Consider the following 26,379-nt stretch of genomic DNA (forward strand, 5'->3'; position numbering starts at 1 on the left):
ATCTAAAACTTACATGATAATGATGGATGATGGACGATGCAATTTATTAACTCTTAAAGCAATACTTTCAACTAATCACCAGTTACCAATAAAATTCACATAGATCATTTGGAGAGTTCTGTAATCGCCTTCAGATTAATATGATTTTAAAACAATATTTTTAAAAAAACAGAACTCACCTTTGGTTAGGTGTCCTGGAACTGCTGGTAATGGCATCTTTCTCTGACGGTACCAGAAATAATGGAACTTCCTTGGAGCTGATAGCCAATGAAATGAGGAGTGGGATGGTGAAATGCCTTTTTCTTCCGTACACCATTCCACCTGATAGTAACATCACAAATGACCACAGGCAAAATTCTAGAACCCTGTCTGAAAGGGAGGAGAGTAGAAACTGAATCTCATTTCCTGGATCCTAACTGGCACATTTAGCTCCCCTGCTTTCACTCCTCTGTCCTCACTCCCCTGTCAACTTCTAAAACAGAGTAGCTAGATCAGCAGGCTATGGCATGCCAACTCCACATGCTCATGGCTCTGGCGAGCTCAGCACAGGTCCTTTTCAAGGCGACGACCCTCACCGTCTCCAGCCTGGGCTCTGCCCTTGCCTATAGCCTTAAGAGCAACCTACCCCTCCAGAACTGGGTGGGTGGCAGAGTCACAGACACAACAGGAGAACCAAATCTTCACTTGATGCTTTGCAAGCTAAAGCAGTACATCGGAGCACGTTTTGCCTCTGCTTATTGTTGGGTGTTGCTTGCCTGGATACATGGCCCAAATAGATGACTTCTGTATTAGGGATGAAGATGTAAATCCCAGCCTAGGGGTTGCTTTCTGCTTATGGAAAATCTGCCAAGTAAAGAATTGAATGCAGAGGGATGGAGAGCCCGGGACAGAAGATGTGATGGTGGGGCTACAATGGGAAGGTGAAGCGGCACTGTCCCTCTGGGACACACGGGCAGCCAGGTCTTGTCCAGACTGAGCCCGGCAGGGTCCTGACACAGACCATGCAAGTGGAGCAGACCATATGTGGGGACTGGGTCTGTGGGCATTCAGATGTCTGTGGGCACCTGAATAGAACTGTGGCAGAGGAGCTGGATGGAGCCAAGGGATATGATTTGGCTTGGTGTGGTGGAGCATCTTGAGCAAAGACCTGGTCTTGGGGGTAGAGGAGAGTCTCATGGAGTTGGGAAAGAAACGGCTGGAAAAGGAGCAAAGGGGCACCTTGGAGGCTGAGGAGCTGGGCTCTATAATCCCCGCCGAACAGAAGAGACGTTTTGGGTGGAGGAGGAGGGCTCCTCCCCACACCCTCCCCAATATCACCTTTTGTTACCCTTTTTCCTACCAGGGCAGTCCACAATGGGCCTTCATTGCTTTGATATGTAAGTCTTAATTTTAGCCACGTACATTAGTATGGTCTTTTAAAGGAACCATTTGGCCGTAGGTAGCAAAATGGTAAATACTCACACTTTTTAACCTAGTGGCACCACAGCTAGAAACCTCTCGTGGATACACTCACAAAAGTACCCAGAGACATGTGCCAAAAGGTGCTCCTGGAAATGTCAGTTGTGAGAACAAAGCCTGTCATGGGGGCGGTGAATCAGTTAGGATCCAGCTGTGCAAAACTGCCCCACGACTGCAGAGATGAATGCGAAAGGGCAGTGTGAGCCGGTCTCCAGGGCTGCTGCAGCACAAGGGAGGCTGGGTGGAGAACCGGGTGTACGATGTGATCCCATGTATGATTGAAGCTTTTTAGAAACAAACAAAAAAAAGCTATGTAGGCATATAGGCAGGCATATGGGTAAAACATTTTCTGGAACATACACTAGAAACTGGTGACTGTGGACACTTCTTCGGAGACTCTTAGGTCATATCTCATGGCCTTCCATGTTGTTTACATTTTATCCACAAGCAAAAGAGGGGGTCGGGGCAGGGACAAAGAAGGCCAAGATATGGCAGGGGAATTCTGTGTGGGTTGTGAAGGAGGCCCCCAAGCCTGAGGCTGCATGTCCCCTGGAATTCTTGAGGCAGCAGCTTGTTCTGGCATCACAGTGGAGGGACTGACTGCAAGAACCTAACCTTTAGCAGGCCGGGGTGGGCCAGGAAGAGCTGGACGACAGTCTCCCTGTGCTGCCCGCTGAGAGCCACTGTGGGATGTGGAAAGTCTGCAGCTTTCCTCAACACCCTGGCCCCACGAAGCCCAGGCAAGCCCCACCTCTCCCCTGTTTGTGTTCTAGCCTTGGTATATTTGGTCACCACTATGGTTTTCTGTCCCACAGGCGGTACCCCGGCTCCGACAGGACCATGCTGCAGAAGTGGCAGGTACAGTGGCTCCTCCAGAGGGAAGCCCTCTGGGAATGCAAACCAGAGAATGGCCCAGGCCCCAGCGATGGAGAGGAAGTGTGTGGAAGTGTGTGGATCAACCAAGAAGGGATCTTATTATTTATTATTTTTATTATTTTGAGATGGAGTTTCACTCTTGTTGCCCAAGCTGGAGTACAGTGGTGTGATCTCAGCTCACGACAACCTCTGTCTCTTCGGTTCAGGTGATTCTCCTGCCTGAGCCTCCCAAGTAGCTGGGATTACAGGCACCCGCCACCCGGCCCAGTAAATTTTTGTATTTTTATTAGAGTCAGGGTTTCACCATGTTGGCCAGGCTAGTCTTGAACTCCTGACCTCAGGCGATCCACCTGCCTTAGCCACCCAAAGTGCTGGGATTACAGGCGTGAGCCACCGTGCCTGGCCGGGATCTTATTTTTCTAATTTACCAAAATGTCTCAGATATTTCCCTGACCGGATCTCGGTGATGGAGGACAAATCTTGCACATTGGTGTCAGAGCTGGGGAATGTGCGTGCATGTGTGTGTGCACGCGCACCTGTACACGGTGGATGCCTCCCAGTGGGTACACACATCCCATTTGTGAAGATACACATGTATACAGCCACATAGCGGGTGGGGCATAGGTGTCAATTCTTGTTCCTGGAAGACACACGTGGCTCCCAGCCTGGACAAGCTGACGTTCAGCCCAGGGATCTCAAAGAAAGGAAGAGACCCTAAGAGAGGCAGTTGTAGAGATTGGAGGACAATGAGAAAGTAGGTCTTAGTCACTCAGGTCCAAAATCCTCTCCCAAGGGGCAGGCTGAGGAAGGGAGAGCCACTGAGCATACAGGCCCCACGTCAGAGATGATGACTATGTTGGATTGCTCACTCATTCAGCGGCCTTGGTGGATTTTATTCCCAATACAGACCCTGTCTCCATTTGCGACTGTTCATCTGGAGGCAGAGGGCCCTTAAGAGTGAGCATCACCCCAACAGGCAGGCACAGGGAATAGGCAGTTCCCAAAGTCCCAGAGGAAGCCAGACTATCGAGCCCAGGAGTGAGGGCCTCTGTCTCTGGGACTGCCATGGCCCCTCTGCTTATTTTCTAACCACCAGTAGGTCAGCAGTCAGTTCACCCCCAGCATTTGTGCTATGATTTTAGTCAACTTCTGAGTACTGCATCCAAACGTTAACACCAAAGCATGTCTTATCCTTGGCGTTGGCTGCTGAACTGCGTTGGGTTTTTTTTCCTTGCTGACTTTGCTTCCCAAATATACTTCCCTCTGTTCATACTGAAATTTGTGTGTGGGTCCCTGAGTTGGTGCTGGCTCATGCATGAGATATATACAAAGTGAGCGAGGGGCTGGCTGCCTGTCCTCACTCACAGAGCCAGGGCCTGTTGCTGAGGCCTGAGGGTGGGACCCCTGGCCTTGCGGGAGCATCAGATGTGTTTGGTTTATCCCCTTTCTGTCTCTTCTGGTAGAAGAGGGACATCAGCAATTTTGAGTATCTCATGTACCTCAACACCGTGGCTGGGAGAACCTGCAATGACTACATGCAGTACCCAGTGTTCCCGTGGGTCCTCGCAGACTACACCTCAGAGGTAAGGTCCTCATGTGGAACCCACAGCTGCCCTCAGGCATTCAGACCTTGATAACAGAGACCGTAAGTCAGTATGCAGAGCCTTTGCTAGGAGCTTCTGTCATGTGAACCTGGGTACCTGGGCCTAACGGCTGCTGAAGTTCAGATCTCTCTTTTTTTTTTTTTTTTTTTTGAGATGGAGTCTTACTCCATCACCCAGGCTGGAGTGCAGTGGCGCAATCTCTGCTCACTGCAACTTCTTCCTCCTGGGTTCAAACGATTCTCCTGCCTCAGCCTCCCAAGTAGCTGGGATTACAAGTGTGCACCACCATGCCCGGCTAATTTTTTTTTTTTTTTTTTTTTTTTTGTATTTTTAGTAGAGATGGAGTTTCACCATGTTGTCCAGGCTGGTCTCGAACTCCTGACCTCAAATGATTCTTTTGCCTCAGCCTCCAAAGTGCTGGGATTACAGGCATGAGCCACTGCACCCGGCCTTAGATCTCTTAAACCCATCGTGGCCTTTGGTATTTGGCTGCCTGGGTTCCTGTCCTGGCTCCCCCTGTGGAATGATCAACGCAACTAGCATAGTTGCTAACATGAACCCCAGGGGGCCTCGTGGCTTACTCTCCGCAGTGAAGGCACCTGATGCCATCTAGCAAGATGGTGCCATGGGTCAGCCCTTCTGGGGAGAGGCAGTCACAAGCGAGGTGGGCCATGGAATTTGTTCCTAAAATCAATGTGTGCAGGAGAGGGGTCTGGGGAGGAAAGGAGAGAGAGACACCAGGATACAGACACACAGAAAGGACAAGCTACTCTTCCTGAAGCTTGAGTTCAGCAACAGAGATGATGGTGTCTGGGCCTCATCTGAGATCTGGACTGAGATGTGTAGTGACAGGGGAGGCTGATGGTGAGATGACAAGAACAGATCCTTCATCTCTTTTAGCCTCCACCCCTGTGCCCCATCAGGCAGGCAAAGGATGGGGAGAAAAACTCCACAGCTGGACCAGGGTGATGTCTGTGCTCCTATGGGGATAACCAAGCTATGGAGCAGTGTCCTGGCCACCTGGGCTCTGGCCATCTGGAGTGGTGCTGGACTGTATGTAAAGCACACAAGGTGGCTGAGCCACTTGTTCAGATGAGCCTGGCTGGTCCTGCCTGGGGCTACTTGGATGGCAGACCCTCAGGATTTGGGAGAGGGAGACTCAGTCCTTGGTGACCTCTCATCCCCTCTTAAGACATTTAATGCAGCAAAACATTTCTCACTAGCACTGACTGCTGCTTATTTCACTAATGGTCCATTGGAGGCTGAGGCATTTCAAACACAAAACCTACTCACATGTTGCAAAGTGGTGGTTTGCAAGCCTTTTTTGTTTAGGTCATACTAGGTATTTAAATCTTTATTATTTATCAACTCTTAAAAATTAGGAGATTTCTCCTTTAAAAAATATCTGGATTTCCAATATCTTTTGGAAAACCATGAGATCTGGCAACTAGGAATTTTTCTGAACTGGCAAGATTGTGAAAGCTGAGGGTGGGTCTCCGTGTGTCCCCCCCAGCACTCACTGGGATCTTAAGAGGGGCTGTTTCACTCTCGCCCCTGCTTCCCCCTGGCTTTTGCAGGCATTTGAGATAGTGATACCCTTGGCCCCCAGTGGAACATTGAGGATTCACTGCTAGTGAAAGAAAGGGTTATGAGCCAGGCACAGTGGCTTATGCCTGTAATCCTGGCACTTTGGGAGGCCAAAGCAGGAGGATTGCTTGAGTCCAGGAGTTCAAGACCAGCCTGGCCAACATAGTGAGACCCCATCTCTATCAAAAATACAAAAATTAGCGAGGCATAGTGGCATGCACCTGTAGTCCCAGATACTTGGGAGGCTGAGATGGGAGGATCACTTGAGCTCAGGAGGTCGAGGCTGCAGTGAGCCATGACCACTCCACTCCACATCAGCCTGAGCAACAGAGTGAAATTCTGTCTCAGAAAAAAGAAAAGAGAGATACACAGGTACCTCCCCCTATAAAGAAATGCAAACCCCAGCAATTCTTGGCTCCTCTCCTAGCATGCAGAACATCAAAAGAAAAAGTTTCCCAGAGCACGTGGCCCTGAAACTGGTCCTGTTTTCTCTGTGGTGTATTCCAAGAGAGGGAAGGGGTGCTCACAGCCTGCTTTCACTGCCAAGAAAGGAGTGGACCTCCAGGAAAAAATGAGCAAGTCCCTCTTATTTCCTCCCTGAACAGATGATTTCTAACTTCCTGTAAAATCAGTCTGATTCTAAGCAAGGACCCTGAACTATTGGAGTACATAATGCAGTTTAGGAGCCAAGTGCCTCATAGATAACACAAATTCTTTTAAAAGTATCTTTTCTGTAGCTGGAGGCCATGTTCTGATTTGGGTCAACTTGGAACAGGTTGAGTGTGAACTCAATCTTCCCCTCCTCTTATTTTTCATCTCTCCCTTTTTAAGTCTTTGTGGATCACTGGCTCTGGGGCCATAAAACCCCAGCCTGCCAGCTAACCACCAGAGGCAGGTCAGACCAAATGACAGTAAACCAATAAAGAGAACCATAAAACTCAAGAGCATGACTCCTAGGGCACAAGCGGGTCCGGGGAGTTAACTCCAGCTGCACATCTGCCTTCTAGACATTGAACTTGGCGAATCCGAAGACTTTCCGGGATCTTTCAAAGCCCATGGGGGCTCAGACCAAGGAAAGGAAGCTGAAATTTATCCAGAGGTTTAAAGAAGTTGAGAAAACTGAAGGTGAGTAGATCCAGCTTGATTTTTTGTGCAGTGTTATTCTTCTGGATGCCCTGAAATGATAGTTGACAACAATTAAGGTGGTCACCTAGCCTACAAATGATTACATTTGAACAGACGACTCTAACCTGGCAGTAGGAAGTGCCTGGGGAGCTTCTAGAAAATACTGATGTCCGGGCCTCACCTCTAGAAATTTGGATTTAAATAAATCCGTGGTGTGGCATAGCCCAGGAGATTCTAAACATGCAACCTGGCTGGAGAAATATAATGCTAAGAGGTAATGACTCCATGCCTAGGGACAGGCAATAGCAAAAGAAACTAACATTTATTCAGCACTTTCTCTCTGCCAGGGGCAGGCCAACCTGTGTTCATATATTACAGTAGTCCATTTCACAGAGAAGGAAAGTGAAACTCAGAGAGTTTAAGCAACTTGCTCAAGATCACAGCCTCTAAACGGCAGAGCCTGCATTCGTGTGACTCTAGTTCCCAAACTTTGTCCATCTACATGTCATCTTTAGACATTTTGCCACATTCACGTGCCACCTGTGACCTTATTGCCTGAATGTTTTTCTTTAGGTTTGTTCACTTCCTAAACGTCAATGAATGTATGTTTTTAACACTGTTCATGAACACAGTGTAGCACGCATATCTGCCACGCGTGGGCACAGGTAGGGAAGCCGCCCTCAAGCATATGTTTTTTGTTGCAGGAGACATGACCGTCCAGTGCCACTACTACACTCACTACTCCTCGGCCATCATCGTGGCCTCCTACCTGGTCCGGATGCCACCCTTCACCCAGGCCTTCTGTGCTCTGCAGGTGAGCTGCTGCCACTCTCCGTAAACACACACACACACACACACACACACACACACACGCACACGGACCAAGACTTGGGCTTGAACAAAGACGGGATGCCTCTGCTAAAAACTCCATCATTAGCCAGTGATTCCCAGTTGACATTGGCTCCAGGATTCTGGTTCCCCAGCCAAAGCAGACTGTTCTTCCTCAGTTACACCTGCACATCTGCCCAACAAAGTCTTGCAAAGTGATTCTAAAAAATAAGAAATGAGACATGAAAAAATGATTTAACATAAATAGGATTTAGTGGAAAAGGAAAAGCAGGAAGCTTGGAGACTAAAAGGCAGGCGGTCAAGGATTAGAAAAATAAATATGAGAAGGAACAATGAAAAGAATATGACTCAAGACATCAGAATGCATAAATCTGTACCAATGACAAACTGAAAGGCTTCGAAGGACAAAACCAACTTACCCACCCATACACTAACAAACCATTATACCAGCTTAGGGTCGCCAGGTTTAAAATAAAATTACGTGATGCCTAGTTAAACTTGAATTCCAAGTAAACTATAAAATTACTTGGAATTTACTTGGTTGTTTATATGAAATTTAAATTTAGCTGGGCATCCTGTATTGTACATGACCAGTCTGGTGTCCAAGTGTTGCCGGGTTGGTGTCCAAGGCATGGGGGATTTCTGGGACACAGTCTTTCATGGGCAGTGCTGTGACGGTGCTGAGAAGCTCCTTTCCCCTCTTCCCCTCACAACCCTATCACTGGGATCCTGCTTCCAAGGAACCCCTTTATCCCAGGGCACAGCTTTTGAATGGGGGAAAATTCTCAGATAGGCCAGCTGGCTCGGCTGACTCTAAAGTAAATATAGCACAGGGTATATGGGCTGCCCCAATCCAGACCCTACAATTGTCCAGTGGAGAGAAAGGCATGAGCTGGGGTGGGCAACAGGCCACTGAACACACAGACTTGCTCTGACACCTAAGCCTCATCTCAGAAAAGCCTGGATATCCCAAGAACTGTGTGTTTGGGTCTGACCTTACCAGTGAGGTCACTCTTTATGGTCACTCAGAGGACCTTGACCCTGAGAGACCAAAGGCTACCCTGCATTAGCACTAAAGCCAACACTGAGCCCTGGGGCAGGAATGAGTAGGCAAGGTCAAGGCACTTTCTCCAAATAAGGAGCAAATGTCCTCCTGTCTTCTGTTTCTTGGCATAGCCTTCTGCCTCCTTGACGGCATAACTCGTCTAGACATTGTATAACCCCCTCTCCCTGGAAATTCACTCAAAAATAATAAGTGTGCTTCCCCTGAGCCTTTCTCAGGCAACAAGCATTTTAAGTAAGTTTGGTTTGGAGAACAAATGGTCCCAGAGCTGCGCCCCATGCCAGGAATCCCATCCAGATGTTGCTCATTAATCCACAAGAAATGATGATCACCTTGACGATGATAGTGATGGATTCCGCCACTGGTTTCTATCCTGGGAATTTAAATGTTTAAATGTTCAGGATGCTTTCGGAGTTCCCTCTTGCCCCTTCAGGAGGCTGCATTACAGCCCAAAACCCCAGCTCTACCTGTTGCTAAGGATCTTTTCACATCGGGAGGAAACAGAGTGAAATAGAAACAGCCTTGGCTGTGAGATTTACATCACAGCTCTGCCACTTCATAGATACAAAATCTTCTGCAAGTTATTTTACCTCTGGAAATGAGGGTTAATTATGCACATCTCACTGGGCTGTAGGCTGTCGAGAAGATTAAATGAGAAAATGTGGAGAGAACCCCCAGCTTGGGGCTTGACGCTGCATAGGTGATCAATCACTGTTAGTTCCCTTCTTCCCTCTGCAATCAGCTAGATCTAGTCTGAGCAGGTCTGAACTTGTCCAGGCTGGTCTCCTCTGGTTTAAGATAATTTAAGGCAGTCTGGACTACAGCAAAGTATTCCAACTTAGCATGAACCAGACCTAACAGGTGTGTTGTGAACCAACGGGATATCTGGGCTATGGCCACTTTGAAGCTAATCATTGATTTAGGCTTATTTAAGCCAGTTTGGGCCATTGGTGACCTAGTCCTTTTGACTCCCATGTTGAAGTCCCTGATGTAACTGAGTTTTGGGGCTCAGATCTGTCTTGGGTAGTTTGACCCATCCAAGTTGGAATCACCCGGGCTGTCTCCACATGCTTCTGAATTGGGTCGCACTTTCTTACTTTTAAATGACTCCTCTAGTGGGTCACACCTGGCCTGAGCCTTTGAACCAGGAAAAGAACCAGCCACCTTCCACTTTTTCCTTAGGAAAAAAGAATTTTAGCTCTCGAGGGAATGAGTATAAAGGCTACATAGGCTTCCTCTGTGAGGGGACACACCAGGCTCCCCTTTGAGAGTGATGGGGCCTTGGCAGACCTCCTTAAGGATATTCTGGCATCTTCCTGAAGTCAAGCTCTTCCCTCCATCCTACCCCCCCCCCAGGGGGAGGCCCGTATCTTCTCCAGAGACCTTTGCTTCACCCCTGTGGTGGCTGGAAAGGAGCCTTCCGTAGTCTCAGCAGCCCAAGGCACTACTCCCAACCTAGGATGGACGAAGGAGTGGGGAAGAGCGAGAGACATGGGGAGGCTGTGGAACCCAGGCAGGGAAGCCAGAGCCAGTGGCGTGTAGGAGTCAGCGTGGGAAAGCGCACATCTCCATTCTGCTTTGAGCAAATGCTACCACCCTCCTATTACCACAGATAAGCCAGAGTGGAGACATATGTAGTGGGCTTGGGGAATCACGTTCCAGCATCCCCAGGGCTGCTGTGTTTGACTTTGCTTAGATCGCTTTCTTTCTTAGGGTTCAGTCTCCTTGTTGGTGAGATCAAGGAGGTGGGTGGGAGGATCGCCTCTGAAGGCCTTTCCGTAACAGCTCCAACCTCTGATTGCTCATTAAGAACCTACTATGCACCTGGATGGTGCTAAGTACCTTACAACTGTTATTTAAAATATTTTATACTTATTTATTGTGGAAAAATATACATAATAAGAAATTTACCCTTTTAACCATTTTGAAGTGCACAACTCAGTGTCATTAAGTGCATATACATGATTGTGCAGCCATCGCTGCCATCTGTCTCCAGAACTTTTTCATCTTCCCAAACTCAACCTCTGAAACCATGAAACAATAACTCTCCAATCGCCCCTCCCCACAGCACCCAGCAACCACTGTTCTACTTTCTGTCTCTATGAATGACTACACTAAGCTTATTATAAGTGGAATTATGCAATGTTTGTCCTTTGGTGACTGGCTTCTTGCACTTAGCATAATGTCCTCGAGGTCCATCCATTGTTGCGGCATGTGTCAGTTTCCTACGGCTGATTCCTGTACCCCTGTATTTGTAGACCACATGTTGTTTATCATTTGTTCATGGCTGGGGTGCTTCCTCCTTCTGATGACAATGAAGGGGGCTGCTGTGAACACTGCTGTGCCTCATTGGACCCTCACAAGCTTGTGAGAGGCTGCTGTGATTCATCTCAGGATACTGAGTCTCTGGGAGGTCACGTCCCTCAGGAAATGACAAGGGAGATGAGATGGGTTCTAGCCCTGGGGACACCAAGCCTAAAACACTCATGGTAAATAAAACAAGGTGGGGTCTACAGAGGTTGTCCAGAGGGGACACAGTGCTCAGAGGAAAGGGACATGTGCCATTTTCAAGACCACATTTTCAGTAGAACAGTGGGGAGTCCCTCGTGCATCATCAAGCACAGGCACACATGCATGCGGTGTGACATGTAGGCAGTCACCTGGTGCTGCAGCACACATGCAGTGTGCCGGCTGCATGTATGTGCAGCGTGGCCCCTGGTGTTCCCAGTGCAGAGTGACAGGCAGCACAACAGCTCTGCCATGGAGCACCTTTGCTGTCAAGTACTGTATGCCTGTGTGGCACACCCAGTGTGGTGGTCTGCTGGGTTGCAGAGAGGCAGGCATGGAGTTCTGTGGGCACTGTGGCCCATTTACCCTGCACTGTGCAGAGACTGTGGACAGCACGGAGACTCCCTGTTGCTGTGCGGTATATTCTGAACCCTGGGTATAAGGAGTGTTTTATTCCCTTCAGGTTTAAGTGTTCTTAAGTTTGAGCTGGTCTTAGAATTGATGCATACTTATGTCCTTGATGTGTTCATTTGTTTTTCTATTCCAAGCCTGTTATTACCATAAGATTTTTACAATCCAGAAAATATGGTATATGTATGTACTGTGTGATCTGAGCAGGTGGCACATGCAGGCACTGTGACCAGGCGTGGGTCAGCTTTGCGCTCTGTTTTCCCCACTTTCTTGGAAGTGTGAACTCATCTGTCTGCTCTGCCAGGGCAGAGGGCTTGTCTCCCTCAGCAGCAGCCCCAGGATGCTGTAGTTCTTTTGTTCATTTGTTTTTTGAGACAGGGTCTTACTCTGTCACCCAGGCTAGAGTACAGTGGCATGATCATAGTTCATAGCAGCCTGGAACTCCAGGGCTCGAGCAATTTTCCTGCTTCAGCCTCCTGAGTAGCTAGGACTATAGATGTGCACCACCATTCTTGGATAAACAAATAAACCAAAAACAAAAAACAAAAACCAAGAAGCAAACAAAAAACACGTTTTGTAAAGATGGGGTCTTATTATGTTGCCCAGGCTGGAAAATGTTATAGTTCTTAGGAGTCTTGCCTGCTTACAGCAAGTGTCTGTGAGCCTCCAGAAAGTTGAGTCACCAGGAGGTCAGGCCCCTGCTGGGGTCCCAGCCCAAGCACCTGTTTCTGCCCCAGTAAAAGCACCAGTTGCTCTCAGGCCTGAGATCAGACCCAGCCGCCGGCACCCACCAAAGACACAGCAGCAGTGGCTGCTGCTGCATTTAATAAGAAACAGAAATAAAGTGCTGTGTTAATTAAGTCACAGCCCATGTGAAGTCAGCTGTTACCAGCAGTGGTGAAGGGTTTTGTGAACCACCTGAGGCAAGATGGCTGGTTTTTGTACAAGACAGATGCTAACTGCAGAAAGAACGGAGAACCGTGCGGCAGCACTTGGCCCATCCTGGCTGTTGACTTAGAAGCTCCTGGAGGGATCAGTGCCAGGAGTCCTGGTGGAGTGTGTGCCAGGGAAGGCGAGGAGTCTGTCTATGCTCACACCGAGGTGGACCATGCCTGCCTCTTCACTTGCTGCCTGCAGCTCATCCCCTGCCTCTGAGGCAAGCAGCCCACCTCCTGGTACCCTAAACCTCACACAGGGCCAGCCAACCCCATGCAGCCAGGGCTGCGGGGCTAGACATAGAAACCGCCAGCCTCCTTCTGATTACAGCGTGAGGATGTGGGGTCTGTAAGGGCCCAAACTGTGACTTGAGGAGAATCATTCAGGATCTCCAAAACTGTGTGGTTTTTATCATACAGACTTGAGGAAGAGTGTTGGAAAAGCACACGCAATAGGGACAGACAGTCCTGGGATAAACTCCTGGCTCTACAACTTTCTAATTGGCATTATCGAACAATGGAGCCTTGGATTCTTCATCCTTTAAAATAGCCCCTAGCTGGGTGGGTGGTGAGGACTAAAGGAGATATGGTATGAGCCATTTTGGCTGACCTGAGTGTCCCCTACGTGCCCACCGTCCTCCTCCTAATGCAGGCAGCATAGTTTCAGCAAGCCTTGGTGGGTTCGCTCATTTAGAAAAGAGCCACGACCTACAGGAAGGAAAGCTAATGGCCACTCTGGGGTCATCCCGTCCTCTGAGAGAGCAAGACCAAGGAGGCAGCTGGACCAGTGCGTGGGCTTCCCAGTGCCATGAGGGTCCTACACCATTAGTTTATTCAGTAGCATGTAAGGGCTTGGCTTTTTCCTGCAGAGGCTCAGAGAATGCTGGGTCCAGCTTTCCTTTCCCCTCACACATTTGCCCTGTTACTTCTGAAGTGCTGTTACTGCCAAAAGCTGCCCTGACAGTGCAGGCTCTCCTTCCTGTTGTCATCCCACAGTCCTTCAGATTCCCCACCCTCCTACCCCGTCCCTGGCACTGGAGGATCCCGCCTCTCCTCACTTCCCCCTGTACCCTACCTCCTACCTTCCATAACTTCCATCCCTTCTCCTTTAGAGCTCCTGGTTGCCTTCCCCAGGCACACTGAGATCAGGGCCCAAGCCGAGGATTGCTCCCTAGTTCTAATCCTAGTCTGTGCAGGGAAAAGGACATAGGGGCTGGGTTCATTTGACACCTCTTTCTATGTGCCTGCTGCACTGCATGAGATATGTCTCTCTCTCTCTCTCTCTCTCTCTCTCTCACACACACACACACACTCACGCACACACACATACACACACACACACAATTGCTTTCACACCAAGAGCTATCATCCAAGGTTCACAGACAAGGGCATGGGCAGTTGAAGAGATTAAGAAACTCACTTGAGTTCATCCTGCAAGTAAGTGGGCACTGAAATTCCTGCCCAAGTCAGCCTGCTTCTGAAGCCAATGTGCTTTCCACCATTGCACACTGCCTCTTTGATGGGCTAAAGACAGCAGGTTAGATCAACTGATATATCAGTGGGGTCCTGTAAGTGAGTCGTTTGCATGGGTACTTTGAAATTACTGGAAAGAATATCTGCAGTGAGAATGGGTTGTCAGCCTGTTGATAAAACCAATTCCATATCCAGATGAGGCAGCGGGTTGATTTGGATCAGTGTCATCAGGAAGGAAGAATAGACTTCCTAGCACATATTATAGAAATATCTGTGCATCTCGGTGTCCTTCAGCATGTGCAGTTACTAAATTTCCTGTGAATTCGGGTCAAGAATCGAAGCCATATTGGAGAGGAGTTTCAGAATGTCTAATAGTGATTGAAATGCCCATCCAGAGACAATGGTGTACATAGACTTTGTGTCTTCTAATGAAAGGAGTACTTCCTTTAATATAGAACATTTCTTTTCCGGTTTTTCAGCTTTAACCATCATACCATAATTATAGACTATCCCCTGATTTTAACTTGGATCAATGTCCAGGAATAGTCCTTGATAGCCACTTCTTTTCCTATTATTTTTGCCCTCAGTTTTGCTTCATCTCTTAGCAATATTTAGCACCTCCTAAAGGATTTTAAATGAGAAGAGGTACCTAGGACTATATTGTTTCTGGACTCTTCAATATTCAAAATGTTCCTGCATCTTTATATGTGAGTGATGTCTTAACTGAGCCCAAAATCCAACAACTATAATCTTTTGCCTCAGAATCCTCTAGGCTTGGCTGGCTCCATTGTCTTCTGGCCTAAATGTCACATGGGAAAACCTTCTGCCAATAAGAAATTGTTCATTTGTTAACAATAATAACCTTGCTATTATTTTTTACAGTTCATTTGGATACAGGTCGGATTTGTTGCAGAACAGATTCCAGAGCAGCTCTTGGTTCAGGAATTCTCTCTGATCATTTTGTTCCCTTCCAAGTTCTAGATGTAATTGTGTTGGTTTCTTTCATATGGGTCTGGATTTGCCTTAGATAGGTGCTCTTTAAACCTTAACTGGGTCTCTCTGCCTCTTACCTTCTTGCCCCATTTTTTCCTCTTCTCTTTCTTTTCTCCTTCCTTCCTTTCTGAGAATTTAATCCTAGCTGAGACTCCTCTCTGGCAGCCACCAGAGTTTACATCAACCCACAGACTTATAATACAAGTAACAAAGCAACTCCACTTTTTCTGCTAGGGAATTTGGTGTTTTCTTTTGTATTGCAGAAGTGAGAAAACCCATTAATTTTGAAACAAATGTATGCAAATACATTTATTAATATAGGAAATAGGAAAATCAGTTATTGCTTCCTTTATAAATAATACAGGCTTAAGTTTTAAAGATATTACTTTTGCTAAAATGCATTAGACAGCTGTGAAAAAAATAACAGTTTTCTTTGTGGTAATATCTTTAACCAGATTTGTAGCACTAACAATATTTCGTATGTATATATTATTTTTATTTAATACAGGTAATCTTTTTATTACCAAATCATATTGTTTCTCAGGAGACTACCATCAGCACTCATAAAAGCTGCAAAAGGGAAACGGGACGAGGAGAAGGCATCAATCTCCCGCAGATGTAAGGCTTGGGCTGCAGATTAAATACACAATGCTCCTAATACATTTCAATGAGTGACTCATTAGGTGAAGATTTATTTCGACACCCCACCCCCATTTTATTTCCATTCCAATTTAAATTTGATGGTGGACGTCATTCCCTAATTTCAACCGAGAGCAAAGCGACCTTGGGGAAAAGCCACATGTTTAAAGCTGCCCATGCGCTGTTTGCTTGAGTCAGTGTCCCTGTCCCTGTGTGGGGAATGACCCACAGATCTCACTTGATCAAGTCTGACTCAGTAAATGGACCAGCCAGACCATGACCCTCAAGATGTCCAGGTGTGGCCACCTTGGGTGTGTGGTAGGTTCCCCACTCTCAGAAAGAGCTGAGTTCCCCCGTGGCCCACACGTAGTGGATCAAGTTGGTTCCAGGTCCAGGGATTCCCCCAGGAATCTGGCATGGGACAAAGCATGCCCTGTGGAGTTGCATCCATGGGTTTGCCCCAGTTCTGCCATTCACTGCCTTGGGAAAAATCAGTGCACTTTGAGGAGCCTCCGTTTTCTGGTCTGCAAAGTGGAAATACCAATTGCTTCCTCATGCAGCTACTGTGAGGATTAGGAGAGAGCATCTGAGCATGGACCAGGCATGCCAAGAGAAGGCCCTTGCCCTTTTTCACCTCCATGCACCCCTGCAGCTGCCCCCAAGGCTTCCTTGGGTAAATACAGATGGAGACCCTCAGCCCTCTGAGCAGGGAAGGGAGTGATGGGCACAAAGTAGGCACTGCTGTGGCCCTGCCCCTTGTTCCACATGCGTGCTCTGCAGAAGATGGCAGAAGGAGGACAAGTTTTTGTTATACAAAGGCCCAGCCTTGATGGGGACAAGTGAACTATTGAATCCCAGGGAAAAGGATATCCCAAAACTTACATAGACCCAAGGCCCAATTTCAGAAACTCTCTCTTGAAGTCCCTCCGCCCCCAGCGCCTTCATTTCTCCAACCATGACCTGGAGGGAGGAACCTCTCTGCCTCCTCCCAACCCCCAAGACCACCTGGTGAATAAGGGTACCATCAGCTGAAGAGTTTGACAATTCAGATGAGAGAATCAGGACATCTAGGGAAAGAACATGCCTGAATTCTTACATGGCACAACCTCGACAGCCAGGCCTGGGGCCGTACCAGGCCACCTGTGGCCATGGGCCTTGGGACCAGGACTGGCCCTGGCAGAGGCTGTGGACATCGTGTCCTTTGTGGACCAGCCTCTTGCCCCTTGAACCTGAAATTTCTCCATCTCTCCACCCTCAGATCCATTCTCTCTTATCGAAGCCAAGACCCTTGGTCCCAGAGTCTCCTTCCTACCCACCTCTTGCCCCCACCAAATGCCATGAGCTGTGTGTTGGATGTCACCAGGGCCCTGCCCTAGCGAGTTCTCCTCCCTCCTCCTCCCTCCTCTGCTTCTTGCTCTCCTCCTACCCCTGCTGCTCACCCAAGCCTTGTCCTCTGCTCAGAACACTGCCATCTTCCCCATCAGCAGGCTTCCAGACTCACTTCCAGGGCGCCTCTCCAGGAAGCTCCTGCTGACCTCCCACATAGAATGTTCACCCACTTCTTTGTCCTATGGTTGGTTCTTTATTTCCTACCTGTGGCAGTTGACCATGAGCCTCCCAGGAGCTGAGTCCCAGTCACTGGCACTCTTGCTGCCTCGTGTGGAGCACCTAATTCAGAGCTGGCCCTCTGCAGTCTTGGAAATGCTTAGATGTTTCTGATATGAACTCAGATTTCCATGGCAGGGAAACATGGATTGATTACCACGGATCATGCATTCCGCCTTGAAGCTCTGGAGCAAGGTTCCAGAGAGTAATAAAGGAATTGGTGGCTGGAGAACCACGGCATACACATCTGGGCTGATGGGTACACGTGTGTGGGGAGACTGAATAAGAGGTGCTAATGGTGGAACCTGTGCCTCCAAGGCAGAATGGATGGTGCCTGGCCAGCAGGAGGGTGCCAGTGAGAGCAGCTGGTCATGTTGGCTCCATTTCCCCCAGGGTGGAGGCTTCGACGTGGCAGACAGAATGTTCCACAGTGTGAAGAGCACATGGGAGTCGGCCTCCAGAGAGAACATGAGTGACGTCAGGGAGCTGACCCCAGAGTTCTTCTACCTGCCTGAGTTCTTAACCAACTGCAATGGGGTGGAGTTCGGTGAGTGGAGGCCTGGTGAGGCTGGGTGAGTGGTGTTGCAGGGTGCTCTTTCCCATAGCCCCTGGGTGATGACCAACATCATCTGGACCTTTGCTAGGCCCTCCCCAGGACACATGCACTTCAGGTGAGGTCTCCACGGGGCAGCAGTGCCCAGAAGGAAAGGTGGTTGCTGAGGAAGGATGCTGGCCCCAGGCTGCCAGGACAGCGCTGAGCCACCACCCCACCCGTGACCTTTCCTCCGATGGTCCCAGGCCTCAGTTGGCAGTGAGGCCGTGGCTGAGACCAACCTGGGCTCTTCTGTGTAGCCCAGGTCTGGCACTGCCTTGCTGTCTCGAGACCTTGGACAAACTCCTGCTCCTGACAAGTTCCATTTCCTCCATGTCCCACAAATGGGTTCACATGGACTCCAAGGGCAGGACCCAGAGATGCTGGGTCTCCTGGGTAGACTGCTGGGTGGGATCCCAGGGCAGCTGGACAGGCACTTATGGCAGCTCCTTTCTGAACTGCAGGCCCCAGCCTAGGATGCAGCAGGGCTTCTTGCTCCTATAGATCGTTCTAAGCATGTGATACGTATTTTCTAAGCATGTGATGTGTATTTTCTCCTTTAATTGTTGTTCCAGCCCTGTGAAATAATTCCTGTTTTTTTTGAAATAATTCCAATTTGTTCCTCCATGGCAAACAAATTGCTGAGTCAGGGCAATTTGCAGAGTGGATGAGTGGTCACAGCCTGGGCAGGGTGTGGGCAGCTGTGGATGCTGGCCTGGCTGGGAATCATCTTCTGCAGACAACATGCATGAGCCATCACCAATGCATACCTCAGGCTCTAGAGCCCCCCTTCTTCAGTGTTCTCCTTCTGCCTCCAGACAGCACATAAGGGCATGCACCTGAGCCAGACCAGATGCAGCCCTGGCGCAGGGTCCAGGGAAGGAGATTAGTCCCTGCAAAGATTAGCCCTTGCAAAGAAAGTCCTTGCAAGATTAGTCCTTGCAAAACCTTGTGCAGGGGTTTTCAGCCCTAGATATGCAGCCCACATCCATGAGGAGCAGGTCAGACAGTGAGCCAGGCCCTGTGAGTCTGACCTGTGGAACATGGGGACCTTGGTGGTGTTCAAATTATTAGACACCTCACATGCGTCAGAGGTAAGAAGTGAACAAATGCAAAGGATGGATCCCCCAAAGCGTGAGGAGTCCCACAGAGGAGTCACTCAGGGAGGGTGGCAGCCAGGAGGAGATGGCTGGCCAGCCTGGAGTTAGAGCACTGACCGGAGTACCCACTCTGCCTTGGAAATGAAGCCAGACTCTTCTGCAGGAGGCATGATGGGCTCAGCTGCAGAGATGAAGGCTCCTACCAGCAATGGAGGCCAAGAGAGGAAATGTCCTCAGGGAAGTCAGGAGAACAAGTGGTTATTGAGCACCTACTGTATACAGGGACCTTTTTTTTAAGGCACTGGGGATTTAGTTGGGTCTTCTGGGATGGCATACCCTGAAGATATTTACATTTTGTGTGAGGATAGGAAAAAGGGAAGAGAAAATGTAGACAATTTCTATATTGTAAGTGAAACATTGTTGGATGCTGAGAAGTCCTATGAGTAAAATAGGTAGGAAAATGGTTTGAGGATGACTCAGCAAGACCTGGGTTTCTCTGGTCCTCAGGAAGGACCTGTTGAGGAGGTGGCAGGCTGTGATGCGTGATGAGAAGGGCCAGGCCAGGCAGCTCTGTAGCGCAGAGAGAGCAGGGGAGCTTTTATTCCAGCTGCTTCTTGCAGGCTCTGAGGTCAGGCAAGACTGTAGCTCACATTTGTGGAGTAGCCATCATATGCCTGACATCGTTCTAAGCATGTGATATGTATTTTCTCCTTTAATCGTTGTGTCAGCCCTGTGAAATAATTCCTATCATCACCTTAAATTTTACAGGTGGAAAATGAATCTCAAAGAAGTGAAGTGGCTTGAGCAAGGTTGGGCAGCTAATGGAGAGGAGGGAGACTTGGGTCAAGTCCAGCCTCCTCTTTCTACTGTCAGGGGAATCTGTCTAAAAACCTTGCTGTTCTCCCCTTAAAAATGGAGAGAAAATGCATAAATTATCGAGTTAGAATGAAGATTCAGTGAGGTGACTTGTGGCCAGGGCCTAGCCTAGCTCCTGGCGTGGACTCAGGTGCTTAGAATTTGCCAGCTTGCACCACTATCACTGCATCTCCTGATTGTTTAATGCTGTGTAAAAAACACCCAGAACAAAGGCACGGTACAGTGGAGAGAAAGATGTACCACAGTGATGACACTGAAATCATTTCAGACAACTTAAAAAGCAAGCACTAGTGCTGCCTGGGAAGCAAGGAGGACCTCCTGGAGGAGGCAAAGGCCTAGAGGCCATGCTGAGGGGGTCATTCCAGGCAGAGAAGGTTGAAAGCAGTATGGTCTGCAGAGAATATAACTCACGTTCTGACCTACACAAAATCAGCAATCCTATGCAGCATGCATTTTACATCCCCCAGTTCCTAGCCTGGTTTGAGTCCCCAGTTACCCAAATCTCTGCTGCTTCTCATCCCATGCAGGCTGCATGCAGGACGGGACTGCACTAGGAGATGTGCAGCTCCCTCCCTGGGCTGATGGGGACCCTCGGAAATTCATCAGCCTGCACAGACAGGTGAGTCAGGCCAGGACCCCTGGTATCCTGCTGGGGACCTCAACATCCCCTCAAATTCTACTGAGGCTTTCTGTCCAAGTGGAGGGCCAGTGACCCGCACTGTGAGGCTTATGTCTGGAAAACCCAAAGAAGGGGTGGGGTCTATGCCTTGGGTTGGCAAGGAAAGGCTTGGGCTCTGGGCTGTTTCAGGAGCTCCATTAGACCCTGCCCAGGTGCCAGCTTGGTGAGGGTTTCACTGGAGGAAGCGAGGTCAGTGTCCTCAGCCAGCCCTACAAGAATGTCCACTCCCTGGGCCTTACGGCTCAGCATAGTTCAGAGAGGGTTTGAGCCTCCCAGGGGCTCCCACTGGCCAAAGATTTTCTAGGACTGGGCAGAACTTGGCTTATCACCCAAAAAACTGGACATGGGTAGAGACCAGAGGTCATTAGGGACACATGCTGAATCAAATTTCTGGGTTAGTTTAAGCACATGAAAGATGTTCAGCATCATTGATCACCAGGGAGAAATAAATTTAAACCACCATGAGATGAGATGCTGTGACATACCCACAGGAGTGGCTTAAATTGAAAAGACCAGCAAAACCAATAGTTGACGAAAATGTGGAGCAACTAGAATGCGTGAGACATCAATGGTGGGAAAAGCAAAATGGTACACCCACTTTGTACAAAAGCTTGGTAATTTTTTTTTACACATTTGCAGGTGCATTTGCCATATCACCCAGCATTTTCACTTGAAAATTGAAAGCACGTCCACACAAACACTTGTGCATGAATCTTCACCAGGTTTATTCAGACTAGTCAAAAACAAAACTCAAATGTCCATCAGCTGGTGAATGGATAAACAAATGGTATGTCCATGCACACACAACAGAATGCTACTCAGCAGTAAAAAGGAGCAGATTTACTGAATCAGTTTACACAGAACAACATGGATGAGTTTTAATGCATTATCCTACATGAAAGAAGCCATAACCCAGGGCTACATATCATGTGATTTTTATATACAGGCATGAAATGTGACATTTAGAGGCAAACTATAGGGATGGAAAACAAATTAGTGGTTCCTAAGCTCTGAAGTAGGAGAGTGACCACAAAGGAACACACAGGGGGACTTTTTGAGCCAAGGGAAATGTTCTATTTCTTTACTGTGGTGATGGTTACATGACTGCATGAATTTACAAGAACACTTTGAACTGGGCATTTTAAAAGGGCAAGTTTTATTGTGTATAAATTACACCTAAAAAGTAAAAATAACCGGAGGCAGGTCTGACTAGTAGCAACAAACCTATGCCTTTTCCTGTCCGTTTCTGCAAAGAGAAAGTTCTTCTTGTTTTATTCTTGCCTCTGGAAACTCAGTGATAGGAGTCATCCCTCTCAGAGCCCACTGTCTTGAGTACTTGGGCCAGAGTGAATGTAACCTGAAGGCAGCAGCAGCCATAGTCTGATAAAAGACAGAAGTACACATGATTCAATTGACCAGAGTGTTACTGGAATGATGGACCACTACATCTAAGCTGGATAAAGATGTAGCCAAAGACAGGTGGGTGATGATATACTGCAAAGAAGAAAAGGGACAAGGGGACCTGAGGCTGTGACAAGGTAGAAGAAGAGCCTTAGGAAGTACTTAAACATCCAGCAAGTTGAGGAGGATGTGACTTTCACCAAGTGGGTGTTTGAATGAGTGCTTTAGAAGATGAGGCAGTTATGGATACTGACATGGATTAAGGTGTGGCCATGGGAATGGTGACTTTAGGTGGAATGAAGGCAAAAGTCTTTGGAGATGTGGAGCTCAAGGAACCAAGAGGCCAGAGATCGCAATCACTGAGGATGATGGCAGATCATGGAGAAGAAGGGAAAATATGGCCAGGAATCACCATCTTTGATGAATGAGGAGAACAGAGAGAAGTTGTTGGAAGACAGCAGTGAGGATGAGGAGTGGGTAAAGCTAGATCTCATGCAGCACAGAGAAGCAGATGTTTTGTGATTTTTTTTTTTTTTTTTACAAGAGGACAGAGGACCAATACTCTGGAGGTGGCAATAAGGACTGAGGAGACACTAGCCCCATGTCCTGGCCCCAGACATATGGGTTGTGTCCAGCAAGTGGCCACCACTTGAACTTGCTGAAGGGAAACTGGTGGCCCTGGGGAAAGCCAGGCTTCATCTAAGGAAAGGAGGTGGAGGAATGTTTGGGAAGAGCTTGAGGATATGGGATATGTGTTGGTTAGCAAGAGGTAGGAAGAAGGGCCAGCAAAAGGGTCAGCTGTCCTGGCCTATGATCTGCCCTCACCCGGCTATGCCTTTAGTGGTTCTGTGGCAAACACCAACAAATGCTTTCATGCAAACATCTCCAGAAGGCCATGAGGTATGCCCCAAGTCAGGTGGTAGGCTTGGGAGAGTCATATCTTTCATTACCCCTCGTATGACATGACTCAAGTGTGGCCTTCTTGCCCTCAGAGCCACTTTAATCATAGACCTCAGAAAAGCTAACTTAGCACAGGTGACTGGCTTCTCCAGATCCAGGTGTATAGGGCAGTTTGTCCTCCCAGAAGACCAACAAGGGGAGCCCAGACAATCCCAAATGAACATCTTGAGGCTCTGGGGACCTAGCCCTGAAGCTGGGTTCTATTCAGTAGAGACAGGTGCCACCTCTCAGATAGACTGTGATATCCAGACACCGGGCCATACTTTCTCTTGCTCATATGTGACACCTGATGAGAATTATTGCCAACCTGGGTCCCCCATTCTGAGCCAGTGCCACCCATCTGGGCTGTATGCATGAAAGATCCAGCATGCTTGGCTCTTATGCTAAATTCCTTGTTTCCTGTTGGATGTCACCTTTCATGAGGGGCAGATGTTGTTGACTTCCAGTGGGAGCTGTGGTCCTAAATGGGCTGAGGTTTACTTCTCATTTAAAGGTTGTAAACTCAGATCCAGGCTCCGTGTTTGAGTTGAGAATGTCTCCTGTCCTCCCATCTAGGGACAGTGAGCCTGAGCATGGACAGAATATTCCTCAGGTCTGTGAGTGCATGGGTGAGAAACTCCTTGCCTGCTGCATGCCCCCAGCTAGACACAGCTGCCCCAGTGAAGGAAGTTCACATTCCTGGGGGCTAAGCTGCACTTCAGAAGTAGGTTCTATCATTTCTGTGCCAGGGATGATTTAGAAGATGCCCACACCCATGTCCAGAATTTCCCAGTACCTGAATGAAGTGGGATCTGCTCAGTGAGACTGGATGCCCCCTGTGGGGTTCTGAGGAATGAAAACTGGCAGCTGGAGTGTTAGGATCACATGAGCCTGCCCTAGAAGTGAGTTAATTATACCTGCCATCAAAGGCAGTGTTCATGGGAAGAAACAACACCTGTGAAACAGCCGGTGCCTGGCACCGTATGTGCTCAGTGAAATCACCTAACTCCTGGAGCTCTCTGTGTGTCAGCCGTGGACACAACTTAATTCTTACATGAACCAGCTAAGAAGGTACAATTGTTCATCTTACAGATGAAGAAACCAAGGAACAGAGATGTTAAGGAATATGTACACGGCAGCACCCACACCCTCTGTCCTACAGAGCATGCTCTCCTGATCACTGCACTTAGCCTCAACCTTCTGACATTCTCTGATCAGAACCAGCTCTCCCTGTTTCATATGTCACATCTCAGCAAGACCCCAAGACTTTATTTTCAGCCTTGTCTCTTCCATTTAGATGTCTTTCCCAGGCCTGCACCTCGTAGATACTGTGGACACCATGGTTGTTTTATGACATGGTTGAGCTGGGGTGGTGAAAACAGTCAGATCTGGTTTGCTGCTGGCTGGAGGCAGGACTAGGGTGGCCCTCAGGTGGCTGGCTCATCCTGCCGATTTGTGCTCATCAAGCCCAGGGGCCCATCAATTATCTCCTCTGTGCAGGGCCAACACCCTGAAGCACGTGCCCCTTGCAGAGAGTGCATGGGTCCATGAGTGGCCTGGGTTTTAATGCTCTTTGGGTTTTTGTTTCAGGCCCTGGAAAGTGACTTTGTCAGTGCCAACCTCCACCATTGGATAGACCTTATTTTCGGGTACAAGCAGCAGGGTCCAGCCGCAGTGGACGCTGTTAATATCTTCCACCCCTACTTCTACGGTGACAGAGTGGACCTCAGCAGCATTACTGACCCCCTCATCAAGAGCACCATCCTGGGGTTTGTCAGCAACTTTGGACAGGTGCCCAAACAGGTACAACATGCCTTGTCATTTGCCTTGCTTTCTCAAAAGAGTGTGTGCAGTGTGAGGACACTCTCTCCTGGGGTTAGAGTGAAGGAGAGGGCTGAAGAAGTGAAATGCTCCCCCATCATCTTCCTGTGCTTTCAATATCAGGCTTAACCCTCAGTTACCACCTGATGTTGATGCAGATGATGACATCGTTAGTCAAACTGGTGAAAGCTGGTGTTTATCTGTGACTGATCTGATTTTAGACACTACAATAGATATGTAGTAACTAATTACTTGTGTTCATATCTATCCTACAAGTTTGTTGTATCCAATGACTTAGGACATATCAAGTGTTTGAAAGTGCCTGAAATATGACCAGCACTTAACAAATGTTAGTTATTAGTGTGATTATGTCATCGAAATCTCTTGTAAGCTCTGGGTATAGAGAGTATTCTTTCATGGACCAGGAAACTGAGGCTCAGAGGCTAAATAATACCTTGCCTAGAATTACACTAATAGCAGTCAACAGAGGTAGAGCTCTGGTCCTAACACATGTTGTCACCAGTGTGAGGGCATCTGCCGTCTACGTGCCAGGTCTCGGGTGAAATTGTGAAGTCTCACCTGGACCTTCTGCTCTGCTGGCTCTGTCTCCTGTGAAGATAGTCACTTAGCAATATGAGGTTGTGCATTCCCCTGTTGACATACTGATGAAAGCACAAGTTAGGTGGTTATTTAATTGATTCTGGCCCTGTTGATCCTTGAACTGTGGTTCTGTGTGGAGATGTTTTGTTCCAGCCTTCCCCACGTGCAACCATGAGGACTCAGGGTGGGGAGGGGGCTCCTTTTGCAGTTAGTGCTAAACTAACATCTTTCTGTCTGGTCTCACATGACATACTGAGATTTGCTCAGCTCCCAGGTAAAGGGAATGTGAGGAGGGTATGAGGTTGACTTGGAGATTGGATGGCACATCCAGTGTGGGTTTGCTGGGAGGCTTTGTAGGAAGGAAAGAATTTCAGGAAAGAAGCCTGTTAGCCTAATGGTTTCACTTCTTGAATTTAAAAAATATATAATAATACAAAGCAAGAAAATAATTCAAAGTAGTAGCCACCACCATCCAGCCATGTCCTGCCTCATGTACTCACAGCCCTTGTCCACAACACAGATCTTTTCCCATCAGTGTTGTTACAGAGTACACACAACTTCAGATTCTGACTACTCAACAATGTGTCATATGAGCTTTGACAAGTATTTCTAAAGTAGCCATCAGAATGAGAATCCCCAAGTGTCCCAGTCTAAAGACAAGATTGCAGCACTCAGGCCCCACGCTACTCCTAACAGGGGCTGTGTCCGCTACTCCCAGTCACCTTGAGCGAGGAATAGTGTTCATTATTAAACACTCAATTGAAAACTCATCATTCTGATTTCTGTTTGCATTGGTCGCCCAACCAGCTTTTCTAAATAGGTTAGCATTTGATCCAGGACTATAACTGAGCTGAGGTTTCTCTGAGACCCCCCATACCCCCCCCCCCAGCTGCCCATCAAACTGGAGCCCCAACTCTGCCCATGTCCACAGCCCGGACCAGTGTCCACCTCTTCTCCCTCCAATGTGCGCCTCGTGGATGACTTGCAGGAATGTGCTGCTGGCTGGAAAGAGCAGCCCAGCAGGGGTGCAGTCCGGGAGGGACTGCAGGGTACAGAGCTGGATCTGGCCACAGCTGCACACCCTGGTCCAGCAGCAAGGACTCAGCCAGGCAGTATGGCTCATGCTCAGGGCTTGGCTCAGTTATGCAAAAAATTTGGCATTAGGCACAATCTGATGGCAGAGATTGGAGAAAAATAAGAAAGAGGCCGCTGATGGGAATTGCCCGTGTTCTTTGGAATATTTGA

General features: G+C 48.3%; 1 protein-coding gene across 3 annotated transcripts in view; it reads left to right on the forward strand.

The window, feature by feature from the left end:
- Positions 1-26,379, forward strand: part of WDFY4 (WDFY family member 4) — a 312,143-nt gene that overhangs the window by 270,118 nt on the left and 15,646 nt on the right. For all 3 annotated transcript variants that reach the window (XM_023230197.2, XM_023230195.2, XM_023230196.2), the window contains exons 48-54: positions 2,274-2,316; positions 3,798-3,917; positions 6,533-6,650; positions 7,355-7,464; positions 17,520-17,673; positions 20,222-20,313; positions 24,304-24,516. In XM_023230197.2, the coding sequence (XP_023085965.1) occupies positions 2,274-2,316; positions 3,798-3,917; positions 6,533-6,650; positions 7,355-7,464; positions 17,520-17,673; positions 20,222-20,313; positions 24,304-24,516 (850 nt within the window). The remainder of the gene's footprint in view (positions 1-2,273; positions 2,317-3,797; positions 3,918-6,532; positions 6,651-7,354; positions 7,465-17,519; positions 17,674-20,221; positions 20,314-24,303; positions 24,517-26,379) is intronic.

This window comes from Piliocolobus tephrosceles, chromosome 9 (assembly GCF_002776525.5).
Source record: "Piliocolobus tephrosceles isolate RC106 chromosome 9, ASM277652v3, whole genome shotgun sequence".
Classification (NCBI taxonomy): Eukaryota; Metazoa; Chordata; class Mammalia; order Primates; family Cercopithecidae; genus Piliocolobus; species Piliocolobus tephrosceles.